Genomic DNA, 24608 nt, shown 5'->3' on the forward strand with positions numbered 1-24608 from the left:
ACTCTCATAACCACACACTGCCACAAACATTCAATGAAATCCAGAACTGGTTCTTTAGGCATTATCTCTACAGTTAAGCTCCTTCTCAACAGTGCTTCAGCAAGATTTGTGTCGTTGAGCTGCAGTCAAGAAGCAATAAGTGCTGCAGGTAAAAAGAGTAACTTGAAGGGAGCAAGCTCCATGTGGTCAAATGGAGCAGATCTCTGTGACAACCACTGCATTACATTTATCATGTGATCCTTGTTTGCTTTCCCATGTATGAGAAAAAAAGTGAACAAGTCATCTGATACTTCTGTGTGATATCTACATCCCACAAGTCAATCCTTACTGCACACTTCAAACTTTTTCTGTTCCTCTGTTCATCAGCTGTTGCCTTTGCATTGAAGAACGCAGAAGCAAACGACAGGCCAGTACAAGTTACTCCAAGCAAAGATGCCAGTTTTCTCCCAGTTGTAGCAATGTCTTATGTTGGTGATCATGCAATTAATTAATTAGCAACAGCTGACTTCCTGTTCAATTTTCTGTGCTGGTTTTACAACTTACAGCCATTTCTCACATGCATTTGCAGCTGTTTGCTATTGCTGTTGCTTGTGGCCCAGCTTGTCATGACTTGTTGATGATGATTCAAAACTGCAAATGGAAGTCTGTTTTCAATTATCTCCTTTGCAGATTAGGCGATTATCGACGTGATGGGCAAAATCGAACTTAGACATGGTTCCTCTGAGTGGAAGTAGATATAGAGCCTCAAAATTGAACCAAACAGAAACGTAGTCAGTCAGGTAGAGAGTTGCAACAAGTTGGCCCAACTTGAGGCATGATTCTGGTTCCTAAGATTCCTAAACTGGGATCATGCACGCAGGACCACAAACAAACACCATGGCTACCCGTGTGTTTTTGATCAAATATTTTGAAGCCTCAGATGTTTCCTGGCCACCATCACTACCATCTCCTCACCTGGTATAATTTCAAGCCAAACTCCAGGTCACACCTTAATCACAACACGTCAGAAATGAGCTCTTTTTCCATGAAAGGACGCACACGACTGTGATCTCCACAGTAGAGAACATGAGCAAGCGTGGTGATACTGATGCAGATGGCACAGAGGGTTTCTGTCTTTTCCCTTGTTCCACAGCCCACCTGCGGCATAAGAAGACGTTGAGTCGATGAGTTGGACTGGATCAAATAAAGAGTAGGAATGTGCGAAGAAGTAGAGTAGAGATCCAAGGAGAGGAGACCACCATCACCACCATGGCTGCCGCCTCAAAGGAAAAGAGATTTTCGACTTTATAACTTTTCATTTTGGTGAAAGATGACTCCTTTTTTGATGTATGCACAGTGAATGTTCCTTTCTCCCTGCTGCTAAGCTTCGAGTGGCACCAAGTTGGTAAAGCTGCCTCTACATTGCTTGAAGAAGTCAGAAATGGCGAGGAGGAAATTATATATATGGAGATGTAGAAGGGAGGAGGGGTTTTTGTGCTTTTGAGGAGAAAGATTGGATTTTTTAGGTCGGGAAGGAAATAAAGGAGGGATTTTTAGGTAGATGAAAGGGTTTTGGGATCTTAATCGCGTGGCCTCGTTGGAGGAGGACGACTACGGCGACCTGGCGGAAGCGTTGCCCGCCGGCGGAGAGGAGGATAAGAGCAATACGGTAGGGGTGGCCTCCGCCGACGCCGAATACAATGCGTCTAGCTCCGGAGGAGCTGTCGGTGACGAGGGCGAGGCGTGTTGCTGCGCCGGTAAGATCTTCGGATTTTCCATCCGCGCGGAGGAGAGCGATCCGCCGGCAGTCGTCACAAGGCAGTTCTTTCCGTTGGGCGGAATCGTCGGGGGTAGCGGAGGTGGTTCTGTGCCTCCGCCCCTGATGCCGCCGCCTGGTTCTCAATGGGCCGGCGGCCTCAGGTTCTGCCACTCGGCGGAGCGGGTGGTGGTCGGGAAGCCAACAGAGGTGCTGCATCCGGTGAAGAAGAGCCGCCGCGGGCCGAGGTCAAGGAGCTCCCAGTACCGCGGCGTGACCTTCTACCGGAGGACCGGCCGGTGGGAGTCCCACATATGGTCAGCTTCCTCGCACCTTTCACCGTTCCCAAACCATAAAAATTGAATCTTTAACCAGCTTTTTAGAGCTTCTTTGCTCATCTCTGTTTCTTAATCTTACCTGCAGGGATTGTGGAAAACAAATCTATTTGGGTAAGTAATGCAAGTTCAAATCACAAAGTCTACTGAATTCTGATAATTTAAGCCAATAACTTTCTGGATCATCCTCTACAGGTGGTTTCGACACTGCTCATGCTGCAGCGAGGTGAGACCCTCTCCACTCTCTCCTAAGCAAACTGTGACTTTAGTTTCCAATTTAGACACTCGACACACTAATTTCTGTCACAGGGCGTACGATCGAGCAGCGATCAAGTTCCGTGGCATCGACGCAGACATCAACTTCGACTTGGAAGATTACGAAGAAGATCTGAAACAGGTGTGTGAAGAACTCACTCCGCCTATTGCTCTAACTTGCCCCAGTTCATCTTCCTCTGTTGCAGATGGGCAATCTCACCAAGGAGGAGTTTGTTCATGTTCTTCGACGGCAAAGCACGGGCTTTCTGAGAGGCAACTCCAAGTACATTGGCGTCACATTGCACAAATGTGGGAGATGGGAGGCTAGAATTGGACAGTTCTTGGGGAAGAAGTACAATATTGTTTCCTGCAATGCATTACATTAAAGAAATGGAACTTGTATATTTCATGTTTCCTTTTGTTCCTTATGACCATTTGGCTATCATTTGTTAACAGATATGTGTATCTTGGGCTCTTCGACACTGAAATTGAAGCTGCTAGGTACGTTAAGTTTTCTGTTCGATGTGTGATCTTTAGTTTAAAGGATAGATTTTGCTTCTTGCTTACTTCCACCAGACATCATCGTTTTAGAGCTTATGACAAGGCTGCGATCAAGTGCAGCGGTAAAGACGCGATAACAAACTTCGATCCTAGCTTTTACTCGAATGAGCTCGATCCACAGAGTGGGTTTTCAATATACTCCCTCTTGTTATTGATCTGTTCATCATCGTTCTAAAGTTTGCATCCCAAACTTTTAGCTGTTTCTGTTCAGCATAATTTGGACCTGAGTTTGGGGAGCTCAGGATCTAAAGACTCAAATGGAAAGGACCAGGGAGTTTCACTCGGCGCAGAGCCTGAATGGAGTCGCAACACCAGAGTAAAGGTTTACTTGCCTACCATTCAACTTCACTTGTTTCTTCAGATAAGTTTTGCATTTAATTCTGTGTTTGTGGATTACTAGTTTCCTGAGATCGAAAGCAGAGCCTGTGAGACGAGCAAGTACCCTCAGCTTCTGAGGAGAAATGAAGCCTTTCCGTTTGTCGAAATCATTCCACCCAGATTTCATCAAGTAGGTATCCACATTCCTTCAACAAAGGTTTTTTTGCTGCTTCTTATGAATACAGTTTTGCCACACGATGCAGTATGCAAGCAGCACAGATGGCACGCGGTTCGGTTGGGGGAACAGCAGTAGAACTTGGTTGCCAGCCACTACGCCGTCGGCTCACTTCTTCTCGGCGGCCAATTCTGCAGCATCATCAGGATTCCCACCACAGACACCAGCATTGCCTTTCAATTGGCAACAGCAGAATGAGTACCAGTCAATTAGGCCAAGCTAAAAGAAAGCACAGGGATCTATTGCCTCCGCTGTAAAAGGACCCACTTTGGCCTTGTTTTGTTGCACCACTTCAACGAAACAACTCGAAGAAGGCAGTCACTTGGATGGCTGAACTCTGAAGGGAGTAGTGTTTGTGCGTTTTAAAGGGAAGGTTGTTCTCCCTTGTGTCTTAAGGGAAGGAATCTCCTCTTGCATAGTAGTTCAGATTTTTTGATCTAGTTCATGCAATGTAAAACTACTACTGGCTGCAAAAGTTTACATTGTTTTAGTGCAAGAGAACTAAGATTAAATTTTACATAAAGCTCCCCTTGGTTCAATATACATGGATAATAATTCAACACAAATCGTAAAACTATAGCTTTATTGTTCTGTTTCTACAACTAGGGAGAAGAGTAGAGAAATAAGCTCGTTATGAAGGAAAATTTTCACAACAGATTTGTTCTAAACAGACAAAATGAACCAAACATTGTTTCATACCACTAATGAAAACAAAAGAATTCATCCTTCTTTTGACTGGCAATATGTATATGTATAAATATGTATAATTTTATAGCGTTCTCATGGCACTGCAAGTTTGTGGCCTTTTTTCTCCCAGCAGGGAAGAAGAGAGGTGGCAAGGAAATAGGAGGGAAATGCCAAAAGAGCAGTAAGTGATTGTACCTCCACTCTGGTCCTTTGTTTGTCCTTGCGCTGTTTCACTTTACAACAAGGCGTACCTCAAAATGATCAACCATGGTCAAACATTGCACGTCCATGAATGAGCATCTCTGCACACAAATAAGATGGGGAAATCAGAAGTGCATCATTATGCTTGCTTATGCATTAATTAATCCCCAAGCTAAGCTAATAACATTACTAACTATACTGCAATTTAGATAAACTGAATATTAATTGTAATAAGCTAAGAAGATATGCAATATTTATGGGGTTAAGTTCCTACAAAAATTGTGACATATTCCATAGATAAGAAACAAGGAACATCATCTCGAATTAGAATGATGGCAATAGGATTCTCCTCTCCTCTCCTCTCTTTCCACACTACACAACAGCAATAACATTCATAAAAATCTCAATCATTCAGTAATGAAATGAGGGCTCATTTGTCAGGGTGTTGGCTCCTTTCTCCTTGCATCTAATCATCAATTGGGAAGACTTAAAAGATGAATGAGACTTACACCTGATCCTGTCCGAACGCTGAATCGATGGACGCTGGACACGTGACGTTCTCCTCTATCTCCAACCAGCAGCACCAATCTCCGACAAACCTGCAAGGAAGTCGGGCCGGGAAAGGGTTCCCGGCGACGATCCTCCGACGCTCAAGTCAGGCAAGAGGAAAATGCAGAGGTGACTTCGATAATCAGAGAATGCGTACTTCCGGCGAAGTCTGGGGGCTCTTATATAGAGTTATGAAGAGGCTCATGCACACATACCGAGGCTAACACGGGTCCTCTTACCATACCTCAGTATGAGCTTATCAGAAGAACTTGCCTGACACCATACTGCTATAGTCCGAACACCTCTCTGATGGGATAGCAGAACCTTCTGTCGCAAGGTTCTGCGTATGACCTGGTCGTTGGACATGCCTGTTGTCAGAAGATGTTCCCCGATGTCCCCTTGTCCTTGTCTTCTTTTACCCGCGCCGAGTGCCCACCCGCTCGGCAAGCACCTTATCGGTCCGAGCGGGTGGGATGCCCGGTCGCGTGCTCGGCTCGGCTGAGATTGTCCGTAGCATTGCTATTTTATGCCGTGGCCAAGCGGGTAGCACGCTCAGCCCTCACCCTGAGCGTCGGAGACCCGACTCTCCGCCGGATTGTCCTTGATTCTGTACTGATCCGTTCAACCGGTTGACCAGACCCTTATCCGGTCGGCTGAATCTCACACTGCCCTTGACTTTTGTCCTCCACGTGGCATTGATTCCCCTCAAAAGAGGTCCCCTGTCTATACCGCCGGATCAACACCAAAACAAGAGTGGCCAATGTTGAGCACATCAAACATTGGCAGTACAATCAAATAATTTCAGATAACTATGGCATTGGAGGCACCGCCTTAACTTTATCTGAGCAAATAAATTAGTAGAGTCAGGAAAACATACAACTATAGGAATCAAAATGAAAGGGCCACTTTTTAGAAAAAAGGAAGGCAAAATAAAACACTTTTTTCTTCCCTTCGATTGCTGCTGATGGAAGTATCAGCAGCTGGACAAGCAACAAGTTGCTTTTCTAGGAACAGAAAGGCTGCTCTCAACGCATCAACATCCACCCAAACCTTGTAGCCATTTTCACCAATTTCCTCTTGTCTGATTCCACTCTTTTTTTCCCTTTCCCTTTCTTCTCAATCTCTCTTTTTTTTTCTATCTCTCCTCAGAGTTTGTGCAGGGAAAGGGAAGACTGAGGATCATGGCATGTGATTGCATACCAACTGCTGCATGAGCACTCATTGCTGCTTTTTGCTGTGGCATCTGGGTGAGCCACTTAGATTTATGAAGGCAACAAACGAGGAAGAAGAAGAAGAAAAGGTGAGAGTGATGAGCAGTGCACACTGAGATGAATGTGTGGAATGGAAAAAGGAGACAATGCCAGTTTTCAGCCTACAACTCTCACCATTATCCGTGTTTTAAGAACCAGGGTTGAACCAGTCCGTGTCATGCAATCATCCTACTACATTACGAATGTGTAACTAAAATTTATAATCATTACAAAATGATTAACATATATAAGCATCAAGAGACAAGGGTCCTTCCAGTCTAGGGTTATGAGACCCATCCTATCATGTGAAGGATAACCAGAGCACCATCTCAAGTCGTTTATTTGGATGAATTTCTACAAATGGAGATTTGTGTTTATTGTTAGCATGTATCATCAATTCTAAATACAAATACGAAAGGAATCAAAATTAACATTCTTCTATGTGCACTGTGCACAAAGAGAATTAAAAAAAAAACAGAAACTGCAAAAAATGCATGCATAGAAAGATTAATCTAAATTAATTTTACTTGCATATAAGCTTACCTCATATGTAATCTGAAGCAATGTAAGGTTTCAAAAGTTAACGAGCACATGCAGCTCCAGACTTCAACACAACCTAATGTTTTAACAATGTGTAATGCTTGGACAAGAAATGAAAAGATTTTTGAAAGCTTAGGTTAGGGAGTGTTTGGTTTGTTTATATTTATATTTATATTTTTAGAAAATCATATTTTCCAATTTTTTGCAAAATGATTTTTTTTTCGTTTTCTTAAAAAATGCTCCTTTTTTTTTTTTTAAGAAAATGAACGTAGAAAATACAAATCAAACATATTCTCATTTTTTCCGAAAATAAAAATAAAAAATAACGTAGAAAATATAAACCAAACGTCCTCTTAGCTTTTAAATAAACAAAAAACAAAGGGGTAAACATGAAACATATATGAAACTTGAAGCAGAACGCAGTCAGTCATGCACAACCATGCCATAAAGAACCAACACTTATTTGTTTAGATTCACTGACAAACTTCCAATTAATTTAGAGAAATGAAAATTTTCTAATCATTGATTTAGTTCATCCTAGACAATATTTGCGTTCTTTTGGATGATTTTCTCACACACAAGTAAAACGATCGCCTGTAGTTCTCCCTTGGTTTTCACAAGGATTGGCCTTGCACAAGTCATTCTTTACTCTAGAAATGCACATATTACTTTCTACACTTTACTCTGACAAACTAGTGTTTGAAAGAGTACCTTGTATAACAGCTGAATACTGATCTTTAGCAAATTCGTATTTGCAAAAAAAAACAAGAGAAATAAGAATGTTAAAGAAAGAACAGACTGGGGTTTTAGGTTGTTGTAAAGAAGTTGGAATTGAGCACACAGTATGAAAACACTATATCAATTTGCCCAAAACAACTAATATAAGATGAGCAAAACTATGAAGTTTAGGTCAGTGTAAATTTCACACCGACGTAACTGATTTAGACAAATTGTAATAAAAATAAAAGAAAGACAGAGAAAAAAAATTAAGGGAAGCAACTTGGACAAGCTAAATCAAGCTTTCATGTACAAGCGTCCTCCCAGTCATCCGCCTCTTTTCTCTCTTTCTCACCAGCAGCAACACCTTGACTCATAGAGATCATCACATCCCCACTGGTCTTCACAATGGAGCCAGTGGAATCTTCGACATGATCAGCTGAGTCCACAGATAATGAATTCATAGCATCAGAATCAAGAATATTCCAGGGATTAGTTGCTGCTGGGATTGGTGCAGCCTCAATTCTCCTCGAAACAGGTGTTATGGCATTAACTCTAGAAGAAGACCAATCCCCTCCCCAAGAATCTGATACAGGGGCAACGACCTTCTTCCATGGATTGCTAACCTTTGAGGAAATTCCATCCTCTTTAGGCCTTGTTCCCCATGCATTATTCACAACAGAACCTGAAACCACTGCTGCTCCCTGGTATATCGATCCGTAATCTAACCTCAACAGAGCTGTGGCAGCCCTCGCTGGGTCGCTAAAAACTACTAAAGCATTTTTGCCATTTAACCATACCAATTCACATTCCCCTCCGAATCTTAGCGCCAAGGCACTGATATCTGCATCACGAGGCAAATCGAGCATTGAAACTACATGTCGAGGATCCATGTCGACAACAGGGTCAAAGTGTGGAGGCAGTGAAGCAGCTACTGGTACTCCCGGCTTGGAGCCCAATATCCCAGCTGGAGGTCTTGACTTGGGGGTAACATGAACAACTAAGAATCGTTTTGGCTCCCAACCTGCAGCTTGGACTGTAAGTTTCCATCTTTCTGCTATGTGCCAAACTACATCTCTCTTTTCTTTCAACATAGGACAAAAGACATGTACTTTGACTCCACCTCCTTTTGTCTTTCCAAGCACCAAAAACTTAAACCTGTCCTCCACAGACAAAACCCATTTAGGTTCCTTTCTAAAGAACTCAGCAAGGAGATCAGATGATGCTAAATTTTCACCAAAATGCAAAGCATCCAAATTGGGAGGAGTTATGTCGAATGCATCTGCAAGGACACGCTTCCTTTCCATCTTTGCACACTCTTCGTCACAAGATAGCTTCCTCTGCCAAAGAGGGACCTTCTTTCCATTGGCCTCCATGGGAAGCAATGGAGTGGGAAGCCTCAGAAGAATGGATGCTTCTAGTATAGTATCAACATGGAATCCATTGGTGCTTCCTCCAGCACCACAAGGAACAGTTGCAGTAATTCTATCACAAGAACAAGCTAGCGTAACAAGGACTTGACACCTAAGATCTGGGCAGGACTCCAATGGATGGCATGGTGCACCACAAGTGTGCTTGCAATCCCTCCTTGGTGCACCACAGACCTGTCCACATGAAGGCTTCACACTCAAATCAGATGCAGAAGCACAGGAAGTATCACATGGAGGAGGATGGCAAATCCTAACACACGTATGTATCCCACATTGGCGAGTCTTACCACAAAGTTGATTGCATCTAATATCCTTAGATCCACAAGGTATGTTCCTCAACAGCAAATGGCCTCCAATACATTCCTTCACAATTGGCACCGTGCAAGGTGGACAATCTCCAAAATGGCAAGTGTGGGAGGCTGGGTGGCCACATGGTTGGGGCACCAAGCAAGGGTGGGGGCAGGATGGTATTGAAGTACCACAAGGAAGTGGCGGTGGAATTGATGTCTTCCCGCAGGCACATGTTAAATCAGTGAATATAGTTTCAAGACAAGGTGGGCAGTAACCACTGTGGCATAGCGATTGGCAAGAGTGTTGACCACATCTGAGCTTTTTTCCACAAAGTATGGAGCACAAATGAGGATCCCAATCACCACCCGAAAGCTCCCCACCGTTTTTAGAAAGAGGACAACAGCGTTCAGTGCACCTATGCCTGCCACAAGTCTTTTTCACACCACAGGACTTGTTGCAGAGAATTTTTTCACTACCTTCAGAGATCTTGTAGCATTCCACTTTTCTACTTGAAGAAAGACATCGGCATTTCTGGTCAACCAATACCAAACAAGGAGGGCAATCTCCCTCGTGGCAGGTCTCCTTGCACCTATGAATCCCGCAATGAAGAACTCTTTCACAAATTTCAGAACAAGTGGGAATAGGATCCAGACAATTTTTCCTTTCATATTTCAATTTGGTCTTCCCACAATGGCAGCTTTTTATCGCATCTGGTTGCAACATGCACTCTCCACAAGACCCAGGATGACAATTCTCTCGGCAGAAATGATTCCCGCAGGAAAGAATACGACCACAGACAGAATTGCACGAGAAGACGCCATCTTGAATGCCTTCAACGTTTCCCTTTATCACCATATCACCACAAAGTACAACCTCGGTCTTCTTCTTACAAAAGCAAACAGTAGTAACACGGACTAGGCAGTGGCTACACGGACCTGTGTGGCAAATCAATTCACACTGGTGGCGGCTGCATGAAAGGAGATGATTGCACCGCTGCCCACAGGAGAAGGGACTCTTTTGATCGGAGCACCGTCGGACAATCGTCGTTTTACCACATGGGCAAGGCCGGCTTGGAGCAAAGGTCTTGCACGGTGGGCATGGCCCAGGATGGCACTGTAGGACGCACACATGGAGACAACGGTAACAGTCATCACCATCCTCGGAGGTATTGTGAGACAGAGCAGTCCGATCAAGAGACTTTTTGCAGGGTTCACCGCAGGAATGGGGGATGAGATAAAGATCATTCGGCGGATCCCGTCGGCTACCACAGAAGCAAGTATAAGATAGCTCCTTGGCGGGGATGGATTGCACCGATTGGCACCCAGGGCACCGCCATCCCCCGCTGCCACCACTGCCGGCGGACGAGGCATCGGAGGACGAAGGCGAACGGGCCCACTTGCGAATGCAGTGAAGGTGGAAGATGGAGTAGCAGCTGGAGCACGACCAGATCGCAGCCGATCGCCGCACCATCTCGTAGCAAATCATGCACTCCACCGTCCCCTTCACCAGGTTATCTTGAATCTCTTGGACCAACTGCGGCACGGTGAGGTCCATTCCGGTTTCCGACGTCACCATCACGGCGGGACCCGGCGGGGATGGCCGGGGATGGCGGTGTTTGTGTCGGCGCGCAGGTTCGCAAACCGTAGGCGGCGGCGGCGGCGGCGGCGTAGGGAGGATAGGGGCGGGGGCGGATCCGCGGGGGATCCATTCCTGGCGACCACCGGAGGGAAAGGGAGGTCGGTGGTGGGGGCGGGGCCTTCGGTCGTTGCGGTGTTGGTGCTGGTGGTTTCTCTCGGCGGCGGCCGGGTGCATCCTGGCCGAGGTGAATCCTTCGATTTGGGATCTGGTAGCCGTGAGGTTGGCGAAAGGGTGAATGGGAAACCCTAGGGGACGATAGAGAACAAGAGGGACGAATCCTCTGCTGCGATATATACGAATTGGCGATGGATTCTATTCGTGAAAGCCACCGCCTTAAATATTGTCAAAAAACTTAACCCTTTTATTTTTTTTTTAAAAAATAAAATATATACTTTTTAAAAAATATTTAGTCAACGTCTCAAAAGGATTCCATATATGATATATATCTAATATATTATTCGCGAGACAAGTCATGTAATAAGGAATAACGGTAATTTATGCAAAGATGTACTTGGAATTATGAATTGACCAAAGATGTATTATATTTTGAGATTTACCAAATAGTATATTTAATTTTCTATTCTTCTCCTCCTATCTTTTAATCATTTGTCAATTTCTTTTCTTTTTTTTTTTATGCAATTTTTTTTCTCTTCCCTCTCTTCAATGCAGCAATCCTCCCTTTCTTTCCTCTCATCTTCTCTTTCCTCGCTCTTTTTAAGATATGCATGCATGCAAAGTATAATATGGGCATAATATTATTTCATATCAGACCCACGGGATTAGAGTTTAACATATTTTCTTTAATACATTTTAACACCATTTCAAGTGAGAGGACTGCAAGGAGTCAAACGGTGCCGTCCATTTCATATTTTGACTTCTCTGAAAGTGTTAAAATATGATAAAAAAGAATCGGCTAAAACAACTTAATGTGGACTTGATATGCTTCATATCAATCCCATGTTAGGTTATTTTAGTTGATTTTTTCTATAATATTTTAACACCTCTGGATCAGTCAAAATATATAATAGACGACACCATTCGATTCCTTGCAACCTCAGAAATCCATAGGACTTGAAATGGATACAATATGAAATCTTTAGGTCTATTAGTGGGTTTTGACCGAAACTCACTGATGGACCTAGAGATCTCAGATTGCACTCATTTCAATTCCTATGGATTTATGAGGTTTCATGGAGTTAAAATATGCTATCAATTGTTTATTTTAGCTTCTCGGATGTGTTATAATATAATAAGAAAGAATCTGTAAAAATTTTCACGTTGGACCTTAAACATGTATCAGAAGTTAATTCTTTTCCCCTATCAAATATCGACAACTAGTCAATGCTTATTAACTAGGGTTGTACATTAATTATCAGCCTTCTGTTCATCTTTCAATAACATATTGATTATTACTTTAACTCGGGATGAAAGTGAACGGATATATTCGCTATACAATTTTTTAGCAACACAACTTAAGCAGGATTTGCTAAATTAGCCTCTCTGCAAAGTGATTAGCATAAAGTAGTTTTGAATTATCTAGATTGTACTTTACATGCCATCTAAACTATTCATTCTAATATTTGATGCTAAAGAAGTAAGACATATAAAAAGAATAGCCAAAAAAAATTAGGAAATCGATATGACTACATGATGACTTTGAGAAGATATAGAGATAGAACAATGTAATGCTACCAATCTAACAGATAAAAGGAAAGAAAATGGATCTAATTCTTCTTTAGACTGACATTTTTGGTTCATTTTAGACCTTTTTTTGGCTATCCAAAGTTAGCAGACATAGGTGAGGAGCATAAGGTGTTGATCCTCTTTCACTAACGAACTTTGAGGAAGAATCATAATACAGTAAACATGTATCAGCAAGAATAAAAATCACAACACAATAATCATGGAGATTTTTCCATATTACATTATATCACCTCCGAGAAGCCGAAATAAACAATTGATAGCATATTTTAACTCCTTGAAACCTCATAAATTCATAGGAATTGAAATGAGTGCAATCTAAGGTCTTTAGGTGCATCAGTAGGTTTCAGTCAAAATCCACTGATGGACCTAGAGATCTAAATTGCGCCCATTTCAAAATCTGTGAATTTCTAAGGTTGCAAGGAATCGAATGGTGTCATCTATTGCATATTTTGATTGATTCGAAGATGTTAAAATGTTATAGAAAAAATCAACTAAAATAACCCAACATGGGCCTGATATGGTTCCATAATTGGAACCTCAGCTTTAGCAGAAGCACCTGTAAAATTTGAAACTAATGAAAATGACATAGTATCTGAAACTAAAAGCACTATGGTAGAGACATTAAAACATACTATATCACTAGTTGGCAACAATCTTCAGGTAATGTTAAAATGCGATAGTTGTTTCCTCTTGTCAGTTAGTTCGGAGCATGTTCTTTTTTATTGACATGACATGTATATACTTAGAGGATTGAAGAACTGCTATGAAAAAATGTAAGCAGCTAATTCCTGTGACACCTACATTACCAAAATCTAAAATAACTTCCTAACTTCTGCCTCATGGTAAAATATTTGCTTTCTTAGTTTCATAGTTGTTGTATGTATGGAATCTTTTCCCTCGCTGCTTATCAATTTTTTGTTTCTTTTTATTTATGTTAGTAAGAATTTCTATCAAAATTGCTAAAAGTTTCTTCCAAATATTTGGTTCATGGAATGAGTGAGCAATACATTTCTAGAATGTGATTCCTCATAATACAAGGAATATTTGTGCAAGATTAACATGTTTGGCCATTCGTAAATTTACAAGAATGCTAAATTTTATGTCTGTGGATCAAGTATCCCATTTTACTATGTTGAAATCAATTTTTTTCTCATTTTATTCACTCTTATGCCATTGAAATTAAAGGTTGCACACAGTCTTCTTAGAACCTCAAACAATGGGATTAATCTTATGCTCACATTTCACTTGGATCATTTTCTCCCATTTGTCAAACATCAATTACATTTCCATCATGGGCTTGATATGGAACCATATCAGGCCCAACATGGACCTGATATGGTTCCATATCGTGCCATTGGTAAATTTACAGGAATGCTAAATTTTATGTCTAAGGATCAAGTATTCCATTTTACTGTGTTGAAATAATTTTTTTTTCTCATTTTATTCACTCTTATGCTATTGAAATTAAAGACAATTTTTCCTTCATATTTCAATTTGGTCTTCCCACATTGGCAGCTTTTTATCGCATCTGGTTGCAACATGCACTCTCCACAAGACCCAGGATGACAATTCTCTCGGCAGAAATGATTCCCGCAGGAAAGAATACGACCACAGACGGAATTGCACGAGAAGACCCCATCTTGAATGCCTTCAACGTTTCCCTTTATCACCATATCACCACAAAGTACAACCTCGGTCTTCTTCTTACAAAAGCAAACAGTAGTAACAAGGACTAGGCAGTGGCTACACGGACCTGTGTGGCAAATCAATTCACACTGGTGGCGGCTGCATGAAAGGAGATGATTGCACTGCTGCCCACAGGAGAAGGGACTCTTTTGATCGGAGCACCGTCGGACAATCGTCGTTTTACCACATGGGCAAGGCCGGCTTGGAGCAAAGGTCTTGCACGGTGGGCATGGCCCAGGATGGCACTGTAGGACGCACACATGGAGACAACGGTAACAGTCATCACCATCCTCGGAGGTATTGTGAGACAGAGCAGTCCGATCAAGAGACTTTTTGCAGGGTTCACCGCAGGAATGGGGGATGAGATAAAGATCATTCGGCGGATCCCGTCGGCTACCACAGAAGCAAGTATAAGATAGCTCCTTGGCGGGGATGGATTGCACCGATTGGCACCCAGGGCACCGCCATCCCCCGCTGCCACCACTGCCGGCGGACGAGGCATCGGAGGACGAAGGCGAATGGGCCCACTTGCGAATGCAGTGAAGGTGGAAGATGGAGTAGCAGCTGGAGCACGACCAGATCGCAGCCGATCGCCGCACCATCTCGTAGCAAATCATGCACTCCACCGTCCCCTTCACCAGGTTATCTTGAATCTCTTGGACCAACTGCGGCACGGTGAGGTCCGTTCCGGTTTCCGACGTCACCATCACGGTGGGACCCGGCGGGGATGGCCGGGGATGGCGGTGCTTGTGTCGGCGCGCAGGTTCGCAAACCGTAGGCGGCGGCGGCGTAGGGAGGATAGGGGCGGGGGCGGATCCGCGGGGGATCCATTCCTGGCGACCACCGGAGGGAAAGGGAGGTCGGTGGTGGGGGCGGGGCCTTCGGTCGTTGCGGTGTTGGTGCTGGTGGTTTCTCTCGGCGGCGGCCGGGTGCATCCTGGCCGAGGTGAATCCTTCGATTTGGGATCTGGTAGCCGTGAGGTTGGCGAAAGGGTGAATGGGAAACCCTAGGGGACGATAGAGAACAAGAGGATTTTTTTTAAAAAAAATAAAATATATAATTTTAAAAAAACATTTAGTCAACGTCTCAAAAGGATTCCATATATATCTAATATATTATTCGAGAGACAAGTCATGTAATAAGGAATAACGGGAATTTATGAAAAGATGTACTTAGAATTATGAATTGACCAAATATGTATTATACTTTGAGATTTATTAAATAGTATATTTAATTTTTTATTTTTTCCCTTCAATCCTTCAATCATTTATCAATCTCTTTCGTTCTTTTTTCATACAATTTTTTTTCTCTTTCCTCTCTTCAATGCAGCAATCCTCCCTTCTCTTTCCTCTCATCTTCTCTTTTCTCACTCTTTTTGAAATATGCATGCATGCAAAACATAATATAGGCATGATATTATTTCATATCAAGCCCACGGGATTAGAGTTTAATATGTTTTCTTTAATACATTTTAACATCATTTCAGGTGAGAGAACTGCAAGGAGTCCAACGGTGCCATCCATTTCATATTTTGACTTCTTCGAAGGTGTTAAAATATGATAAAAAGAATCGACTAAAACAACTTAATGTGGACCTGATATGGTTCATATCAGTCCCATGTTAGGTTATTTTAGCTGCTTTTTTCTATAACATTTTAACACATCTGGATCAGTCAAAATATGCAATAGACGGCACCATTCGATTCCTTACAATCTCAGAAATTCATAGGACTTGAAATGGGTACAATATGAAGTCTTTAGGTCCATCAGTAGGTTTTGATCGAAACCCACTGATGGACCTAGAGACTTCAGATTGCACTCATTTCAATTCCTATGAATTTATGAGGTTTCAAGGAGTTAAAATATGCTATCAATTGTTTATTTTGACTTCTCGGATATGTTATAATATAATAAGAAAGAATTTGTAAAAAATTTCACGTTAGACTTTAAACATGTATCAGAAGTTAATTCTTTTCCCCTATCAAATATCGACAACTAGTCAATGCTTATTAACTAGGGTTGTACATCAATTATCAGTTTTTCTGTTCATCTTTCAATAACATATTGATTATTACTTTAACTCGGGATGAAAGTGAATAGATATATTCTGCTACATAATTTTTTAGCAACACAACTAAAGCAGCATTTGCTAAATTAGCCTCTCTGCAAAGTGATTAGCATAAAGTAGTTTTGAATTATCTTGATTGTACTTTACATGTCATCTAAACTATTCATTCTAATATTTGATGCTAAAGAAGTAAGACATATAAAAATAATAGCCAAAAAAATTAGGAAATCGGTATGACTACATGATGACTTTGAGAAGATATAAAGATAGAACAATGTAATGCTACCAATCCAACATATGAAAGGAAAGAAAACGGATCTGATGTTATTGAATTCTTCTTTAGACTGATATTTTTGGTTCATTTTAGACTTTTTTTTGGCTATCCAAAATTAGCAGGAATAGGTGAGGAGCATAAGGTGTTGATCCTCTTTCACTAACGAACTTTGAGAAAGAATCATAATACAGTAAACATGTATCAACAAGGATAAAAATCACAACACAGTAATCATGATGATTTTTCCATATTACATTATATCACCTCCGAGAAGCCGAAATAAACAATTGATAGCATATTTTAACTCCTTGAAACCTCATAAATTCATAGGAACTGAAATGAGTGTAATATGAGGTCTCTAGGTTCATCAGTGGGTTTCGGTCAAAATCCATTGATGGACCTAGAGATCTCAAATTGCACCCATTTCAAATCCTGTGGATTTCTGAGGTTGCAAGGAATCGAATGGTGTCGTCCATTGCATATTTTGATTGATCCGAAGATGTTAAAATGTTATAAAAAAAATCAGCTAAAACAATCCAACATAGGCCTGATATGGTTCCATAATTGGAACCTCAGCTCTAGCAGAAGCACCTGTAAAATTTGAAACTAATGAAAATGGCGTAGCATCTGAAACTAAAAGCACTATGGCAGAAACATTAGAACATACTCCATCACTATAGAGACATTAGAACATACTCCATCACTGGTTGGCAACAATCTTCAGGTAATGTTAAAATGCGATAGTTGTTTCCTCTTGTCAGTTGGTTCGGAGCATGTTCTTTTTTATTGACATGACATGTATATACTTACAGGATTGAAGAACTGGCTATGAAAAAATGTAAGCAGCTGATTCCTGTGACACCTACATTGCCAAAATCTAAAATAACTTCCTAACTTCTACCTCATGGTAAAATGTTTGCTTTCTTAGTTTCATAGTTGTTGTATGTATGGAATCTTTTCCCTCGCTGCTTATCAATTTTTTGTTTCTTTTTTATTTATGTTAGTAAGAATTTCTATCAGAATTGCTAAAAGTTTCTTCCAAATATTTGGTTCATAGAATGAGTGAGCAATACATTTCTAGAATGTGATTCCTCATAATATAAGGAATATCTGTGCAAGATTAACATGGTTGGCCATTGGTAAATTTACAGGAATGCTAAATTTTATGTCTGTGGATCAAGTATCCCATTTTACTATGTTGAAATCAATTTTTTCTCATTTTATTCCCTCTTATGCCATTGAAATTAAAGGTTGCACACAGTCTTCTTACAACCTCAAACAATGAGATTAATCTTATGCTCACATTTCACTTGGATCATTTTCTCCCATTTGTCAAACAGCAATTACACTTCCATCATGGGCTTGATATGGAACCATATCAGGCCCAACATGAACCTAATATGGTTCCATATCAGGCCATTGGTAAATTTACAAGAATACTAAATTTTATATCTAGGGATCAAGTATTCCATTTTACTGTGTTGAAATCAATTTTTTTCTCATTTTATTCCCTCTTATGCTATTGAAATTAAAGGTTGCACAGTCTTCTTACAACCTCAAACAATGAGATTAATCTTATGCTCACATTTCATTTGGATCATTTTCTCCCATTTGTCAAACAACAATTACACTTCAATCATGGGTATGATATGGTTCCATATTAGGCCCATTGATGCTGCACACCTAGGAAAACTACAGAGAGGGTTTGTCACCATTTTTTAGGTTCAAACAATTGTTGACAGCCTCCGTGCTACTGTTGTTGAGAGAATAAGTAATCTACAAAAGGAAATTTCATCCGTTCATGATTTTACTCATTCTATAAAAGAACAGTGGAGCATTTAGAATCTTGCATAACTTCAAGACACCGAGCCAATCCTATTAGCATAGTTTTTGACAAACCCTCTACAATTTTCGTAAGTGTGCATGCCCACGTTGGGTCTGATATGGTTCCATATCAAGCCAATGTTGGGTTGTTTTAGTTGATTTTTTGTAAATGGACGGTACCATTCGATTCCTTGTAACTTCAGAAATTCACAGGACTTGAAATGGGTACAATCTGAGGTCTCTAGGTCCATTAGTGGGGTTTGACCAAAATCCATTGATGGACCTAGAGACCTCAAATTGTACTCATTTCAGTTCCTATGAATTTATGAGGTTTCAAGAAGTTAAAATATGCTATCAATTATTTATTTTGGCTTCTCGAATGTGATATAATTTAATATGAAAAAATCAGCTAAAACAACCCAACGTGGGCCTGATATGGTTTATATTAGGCCCATGGTTCATATCAGTCTCACATTAGGTTGTTTTAGCCGATTCTTTTTTATCATATTTTAACACCTTCATAGATGTCGAAATATGAAATGGATGGCACCGTTGGGCGGCTTCAGAATCTACAAGGAGTCCAACGGTGCCCTCCATTTCATATTTTGACTTCTCCGAAGGTGTTAAAATGTTATTAAAGAAAACACGTTAAACTCTAATCCCGTGGACCTGATACGAAATAATATCATACTCATATTATGCTTTGCATGCATGCATATCTCAAAAAGAGTGAGGAAAAAGAAGATGAGAGGAAAGAGAAGAGAGGATTGCTGCATTGAAGAGAAGGAAGAGAAAAAAAAATTGTATGCAAAAAAAAGGTAAGAGATTGATAAATGATTGAGGGGTAGAATGGGAAGAATAGAAAATTGAGTATGTTATTTGGTAAATATCAAAGTTTGGTACGTCTTTTGGTCAATTCATAACTATAAGTACGCCTTTTGGTAAATTACCGAAGGAATAAAGGATGGACAACGTGACTTGAACCATGTGACCCACTGAAGGTGATCTATTTGGATTAGTTGACCTGAGCTGAACCATGTGACCCACTTAAGGTGCCTGACCTGGCTACGCAACACAACACGTGGCAAAAGACGAAATCGTTCGTCCCCCAATGCTCTCGCCGCACCCGACCACTGGTCATTACGAGGGAGATAAATCACAATAGCCGAGAGGGCAAGTGGTGGTGGGATGAGTTGCATAGGATTTGGGGATTTATGCCTCGATAGTCCTACAGTTCGACCCCGCGACCTCAGGTGACAAGTATGTCACCATTTACCATCTCGGATGACCCGTGGGATCAACTACGCAACACAACATGGTGGCAAAAAAGCGAATACACTCGCCACTAGCCCCCCCAATCCATCCCAGGACCAGCACGGAGGAGCTAAATCACAGACGACTACTGACCTTTAGAATAATGACTAGCATATAAGGAAAATATTATCTCGATTTTATCAAGATTCAAATCCTAAACCTCATGATGACAATACCTCATGCACTAACCACTAGATCATCCCAAGAGGACTATTACGCAACATACAACATGCTCCTTGGTTGCATTACTAGCTTGGCTCAATCAATTCTGCATGAGCGTAAAATTTAAATATTATTAATAATATAATAAAAGTTATTAAAAAAGTAACACATAAATATATGTAAGTAGAGATTAGAATAATAAATTAATGTGTGAAATTGAAATTACTCAACACATAATAACCGGGTTTAAGTAGAGTTGAAATTTTACTTATTAAAGTGACTAAAAACAATTTTAAAAAGTGTAAAGTACTTCGTCGATAAAGGGAGAAAAAAATAACTTCATAAATTTGATCCTTTAAAAATAGCCGAAAACTGATTAATTAGAACACACAATTATATATGAACCAGATCGTAAGTATCCTACAAACGGCTTGTGCCCATTTTGCTCATAATTAAAATTACTCAACACACTGCTTCTATCATTGAACTCAACACAACAGACGGAACAGGAATATGTTACAAATTTATGATTAAAAGCATCCAAAGGGTTCAATTATCTTAATTTTGACTGGAAATAAAGAGAATGACACTATTCATCAGGCAAACTGAATGGTACAGCTCACCACCGTTGCCGATTCTTTTGGCCAAGCTTGAGATGGAAGATTGTCAGAAAACATCAGGATTGTAGCGGCCCGGCATGGAGCTGCCTTGTTGAGCTTGTCTCAGATGAACAGTGAGTGCATAATTATTGATCTGCGAATTAAATCATACAATGTAGAGAAAAGACAATCATTAATTCAGTCCAAAATTCATCAGTAATGCGGTAAATGAACTGAGAAACAAAATGAGATGGTGAAATACCTCAAGTGTTCGAACTTGTTCCTGGTACTGGGCCACAAGTTGTTTCAGATGTTGCAACTCTTGGCTTCTCTCTTCAAATTCTTTCTGGCGCTCATGTTGGATTGAAACAGCACGCTTGAGCACAGAGTTCTCTCTCAGTAGTATTTCAACTTGTTCTTTCAGCATCACATTTTCCTATTTCAGATTTAAAGGAAAAAAGACATCAATCTCTCCCATTCGAATTTAAGAAATAATCATTGAGAAAATTAATTTTATAAACGTTTAACAAGCATTTTATTGATAAATTGACTTCGAAGACTTTTTAAGATAATATATTAATTTATAAGGGCAATTACATTAAATTGAAGCTTTGAGTTTAGAGATAAAACTTCAGAAACTAAAGTTTTTAAATAAGTAAAACAAAAACTGAATATATGAAATGTAGTTTCAACGACAAGATTTTATTTTTTTTTTATTTTATTTTTTTTAATGGAACTTAGTCTATCATTCAACAAAAGAAGAATATTGATAGAGATATAATTAATAGGATAAAGAATGAATAGAACAAATAAACATGAAACTCATGTGTGTGGACTTTCAGATATCTCAAATCTATCATTCAACAAAAGAAGAATATTGATAGAGATATAATTAATAGGATAAAGAATGACTAGAAAAAATAAACATGAAACTCATGTGAGTGGACTTTCAGATATCTCAATCTATCATTCAACAAACGAAGAATATTGATAGAGATATAATTAATAGCATAAAGAATAAATAGTCAAAATAATGAAAAACTTCTGGAAACTTTATATCATGTGATGGTTGTTTTCCTCTTAGGCTAAAAGTGAAATTTTTAACAAGACTGATCGAACCCATTATACTACATGAATCAAATTGCAAGACCATGGGGAAACAATATATATATATATAAAATAATGTATATGAAAAATGGTAAGATGAATGCATATGTTTAGCAAATGATTAAATGAAAAAGTTTTAAGTACCTTTTGGAGATTTGGCAGTACTTCAGCACTGGTACGATCCATAATGGACTTCTCAAAAAACTCTAGAGCTCTGGAAGCACGAGCTCTGGCATCATCTATATCAGAGGCATTCATCATCTCTCTTACAAATAGGTCTACCCATTCATTTGTAGGGTGAACATCAGCAGAAGGTAAGCTTGCATCAGCAGCACCAGCAATATCAACACCATTTTCCTTCAATGTACCTGATGAGTTTCCAAATATATTATAGTAAATAAAAAGATTATTCAAATCTGAAATGAATTAGAACTTAACAAGCTCCATCTTTTTGCAGGTATACCTAGTGCATGTATCTCCATAACCTAAGACAAAAATTGAGAAGAAAAATAAAAGAAAAGGAAAAAAAAAAGAGAAAAAGATTGGTGATGTACAACAATGAAATTGTTGAGTGAAAAATTAAAACTTAGCAAATAATAATGAAAATTATACAAATGGATAAGCCCTGCAAAGAAATGGAGAAAAGGAAAAAAAATATAGTAAAAGGTACAATTAGAAAATCCAGCAAGTGTTATACCGTGAATTGTTTGAATATAGATCATTTACAGTCATCACAAACAGAATATCCTCTATGAAAATTTCTGCCTCATTAAACAATTCTTGCAATAGAAATACAAAGCCAAACCTCATCACTAGTAACAAATTTCTACCTGCACATCAATTACTATTTACCAGACTAATTTTTTTTTTTTACTCGTTAGCTCATACACTTAAATACCAAGTTAAAATTTTCCAACAGCATTTTATGCATTCTCAAGAATCTGAGAAGACATGGAATTATCTTAAAGTTGAAAAAACAAAAGATAACTTGGATTAAGAAAAAAGTAATAGCCATTATTTAGAGGAAAAAACTAATTACATATTTTGTAAACAAAATTCCAGTAGTCTAGAAGTTTTACAACCAACAACATACACCTAACAACTTCATGTCATAAATGTACCATCAATCATAAAGAAGTAGCATATAGATAGATAAAAGAAATGTAAATAAATATAAATACAGCCACATTTATACTCCTAATCAGTTGGGCTGTGTTTACTAACTTTACTTGGATGGAAAGTGGGGAGGAGAGACAATGAGACATGATCACAGAATTACATATACATCTCCATCATTTGTATCACTTTCCCTTCTCCCCATCCCATCTACCACCCCAAGTGAACTGACTCTTATCAAGTATAGACTGCCTGCTTGAATACAAACATACCTTGAACACACTGCTGAGAATTCGTTGCAGTTCCTTTTTCAGATTGAACAATTTTCAAATATTACACAAAACAGTGAAATTCATAAGCCAAAACAGCTACAAACAAACTATCTACCTAATGCAAGTCTACCTTTACTCGAAAGAGGACCATTCATTTCGGTTCCATTTTCTGATTTGCCCACAGCTGATACCAATGACATGTATGATGAATCTAATCGAAGATCATTTAAGCTCTTTATAGCAGAATCCAAATCATTTCCAGATGCTTCAAGAGCTTGTTTGAGGAGCTGAAGATCATTCCAATGTTAGTTAAGGTATGAATAACAAGAGAATATATAAAATTTGGTGGTTCACAAAAACAAGTAGAAAAGTGAAAATGATTGTTAATTTGTTATCAGCAACTTCACAATAGAATGACATTATAGCATGGCAGCAAAGAGGAAGGAAAATAATGCAAAACTGCATTCTTTCGGAAAACAATATTCTTTCAGAAAACAATAAGATTGAATCATAAATATGAATGTGAAGCGAAAGCATGTTTCACAAGCCAACACAATCTAGCAGAACAAGTGCTAGAAAAAAAATCATCAAGATCTCTTAAAGAGCTTCGTGGATTTTCTCTTTGACGACAAGTATGAGTTTTTTGAACATATAAAAATTCACCAGAAAAAGACTGTCATTAGAGCTACCATACTCTATAAGTTAGATGATGTCGTCATTAGGATGCACAATTGCCATGGAAGAAAGATGATAAAGATATATGCATAGTATAAAGTAAGACTTACATGAGGAATGTTAATTTACGTTCTCACTACCTTAAGCACTATCATTTTCTAGATAACATTTTATGGAATAAATTGAATGACAAGCAAATCAAAGTATCGCACGCTTGGCATTAGAAAAGTACATCCATCCAATAGGACGATAAACAATAGTCAGCTAATGAAAAAATAAAACAGAGAAGGCTATGAAATAAACTCGACCTGCTGATCCATATCGGGAAACAGGAACTTCAGATGGGAGAGATTATCCGGCGCAATCAGATCTTCTCCGTAGCCACCGAGATCCAAAGGGTTGGAGATCCGAAACGGCGAGAGGCGGAGGGAGGGGGTGGGGGAGGATGAGCCGGCAGAGCAGCGGACTCTCTTGGAGGCCGGCGGCGGGGTAAGGAGCTCGTCGAAAATGGAAGAAGACCTCTTCCCGCAAACTACGGCAGACATCGTGGACTCCACGCCTGAGCTTCTCGGACCTCCTCGTGGCGGTCGTAATGGATCCCTCTTCTCCCCGCCGCCTCCGCCTCCTGGTGCTTAGGCCGTTCCACCCATCTAGAGAAGGCGATCGCGGGAAGATCTCGAGCACGGGCGTCTGCGAATCGATCCACGACGAGGGCGGCGAGGACGAGATCGAGGGTTTCGTGGGCGCAGAGAGAGAAGGATCGCTTAAGAAAAGGATCTCTCCCTCTCGGTCCTCGCTTCATAAATAGGACACGTAATCCGCGTGGATAGGGGTCAGAATGTAAATAACAAAATATCTGCATTACTTCATTTTAATCCTTAATTTCTAAACTTTTTCAATTTTCTTCTAAACAATTCAATAAATTTTAGTGTTGATGTATTGTTTTAACGAGACGATTTTTTTTTATTTTTTAAATGTTTAATTAGACATGATGGCAAATGTTATTAATATATTAATTAATTATTCCGGGAAAGAAGGATCGTTCTCCTTTTCTTAAAACAAATGA

General features: G+C 39.9%; 3 protein-coding genes across 4 annotated transcripts; 1 reads left to right on the plus strand and 2 right to left on the minus strand.

Moving 5' to 3' along the window:
- Nucleotides 1-1047: 1047 nt before the first annotated feature.
- LOC121971131 (AP2-like ethylene-responsive transcription factor TOE3) lies at nucleotides 1048-3982 on the plus strand. The gene is made up of 10 exons (XM_042522262.1): nucleotides 1048-2052; nucleotides 2159-2184; nucleotides 2266-2296; nucleotides 2380-2467; nucleotides 2532-2677; nucleotides 2782-2826; nucleotides 2917-3008; nucleotides 3084-3208; nucleotides 3287-3394; nucleotides 3468-3982. Exons 1-10 carry the CDS (start codon nucleotides 1541-1543, stop codon nucleotides 3660-3662), a joined length of 1368 nt encoding a protein of 455 aa, XP_042378196.1. The 5' UTR covers nucleotides 1048-1540; the 3' UTR covers nucleotides 3663-3982.
- A 3515-nt stretch (nucleotides 3983-7497) lies between these two features.
- On the minus strand, nucleotides 7498-11043 carry LOC121971132 (NF-X1-type zinc finger protein NFXL1-like). Its single transcript, XM_042522263.1, has one exon. The coding sequence runs from the start codon at nucleotides 10914-10916 to the stop codon at nucleotides 7689-7691; it is 3228 nt and encodes a 1075-aa protein (XP_042378197.1). The 5' UTR covers nucleotides 10917-11043; the 3' UTR covers nucleotides 7498-7688.
- A 9188-nt stretch (nucleotides 11044-20231) lies between these two features.
- On the minus strand, nucleotides 20232-24335 carry LOC121971133. Of its 2 annotated transcripts, none has more exons than XM_042522264.1 (5): nucleotides 23851-24335; nucleotides 22983-23154; nucleotides 21624-21847; nucleotides 20635-20808; nucleotides 20232-20526 (listed from the first exon to the last, which is right to left on the minus strand). In XM_042522264.1, exons 1-5 carry the CDS (start codon nucleotides 24085-24087, stop codon nucleotides 20440-20442), a joined length of 894 nt encoding a protein of 297 aa, XP_042378198.1. In that variant the 5' UTR covers nucleotides 24088-24335; the 3' UTR covers nucleotides 20232-20439. The 2 variants fall into 2 exon arrangements, with proteins under 2 accessions (XP_042378198.1, XP_042378199.1); XM_042522265.1 differs by having other exon boundaries at nucleotides 22998-23154; nucleotides 23851-24328.
- Nucleotides 24336-24608: the final 273 nt, after the last annotated feature.

Source organism: Zingiber officinale, chromosome 4A (genome assembly GCF_018446385.1).
Source record: "Zingiber officinale cultivar Zhangliang chromosome 4A, Zo_v1.1, whole genome shotgun sequence".
In the NCBI taxonomy this organism is placed as follows: domain Eukaryota; kingdom Viridiplantae; phylum Streptophyta; class Magnoliopsida; order Zingiberales; family Zingiberaceae; genus Zingiber; species Zingiber officinale.

Coding starts and splice junctions, on each gene's coding strand:
- LOC121971131 (XM_042522262.1), top strand. CDS start 1,541: ATGAAAGGGTTTTGGGATCTTAATCGCGTGGCCTCGTTGGAGGAGGAC. Junction 2,468..2,531: donor ACGAAGAAGATCTGAAACAG/GTGTGTGAAGAA, acceptor CCTCTGTTGCAG/ATGGGCAATCTCACCAAGGA. Junction 3,009..3,083: donor GAATGAGCTCGATCCACAGA/GTGGGTTTTCAA, acceptor CCAAACTTTTAG/CTGTTTCTGTTCAGCATAAT.
- LOC121971132 (XM_042522263.1), bottom strand. CDS start 10,916: ATGCACCCGGCCGCCGCCGAGAGAAACCACCAGCACCAACACCGCAAC.
- LOC121971133 (XM_042522264.1), bottom strand. CDS start 24,087: ATGTCTGCCGTAGTTTGCGGGAAGAGGTCTTCTTCCATTTTCGACGAG. Junction 23,155..23,850: donor TTCCCGATATGGATCAGCAG/GTCGAGTTTATT, acceptor AATGATCTTCAG/CTCCTCAAACAAGCTCTTGA. Junction 20,527..20,634: donor AACAAGTTCGAACACTTGAG/GTATTTCACCAT, acceptor TTTAATTCGCAG/ATCAATAATTATGCACTCAC.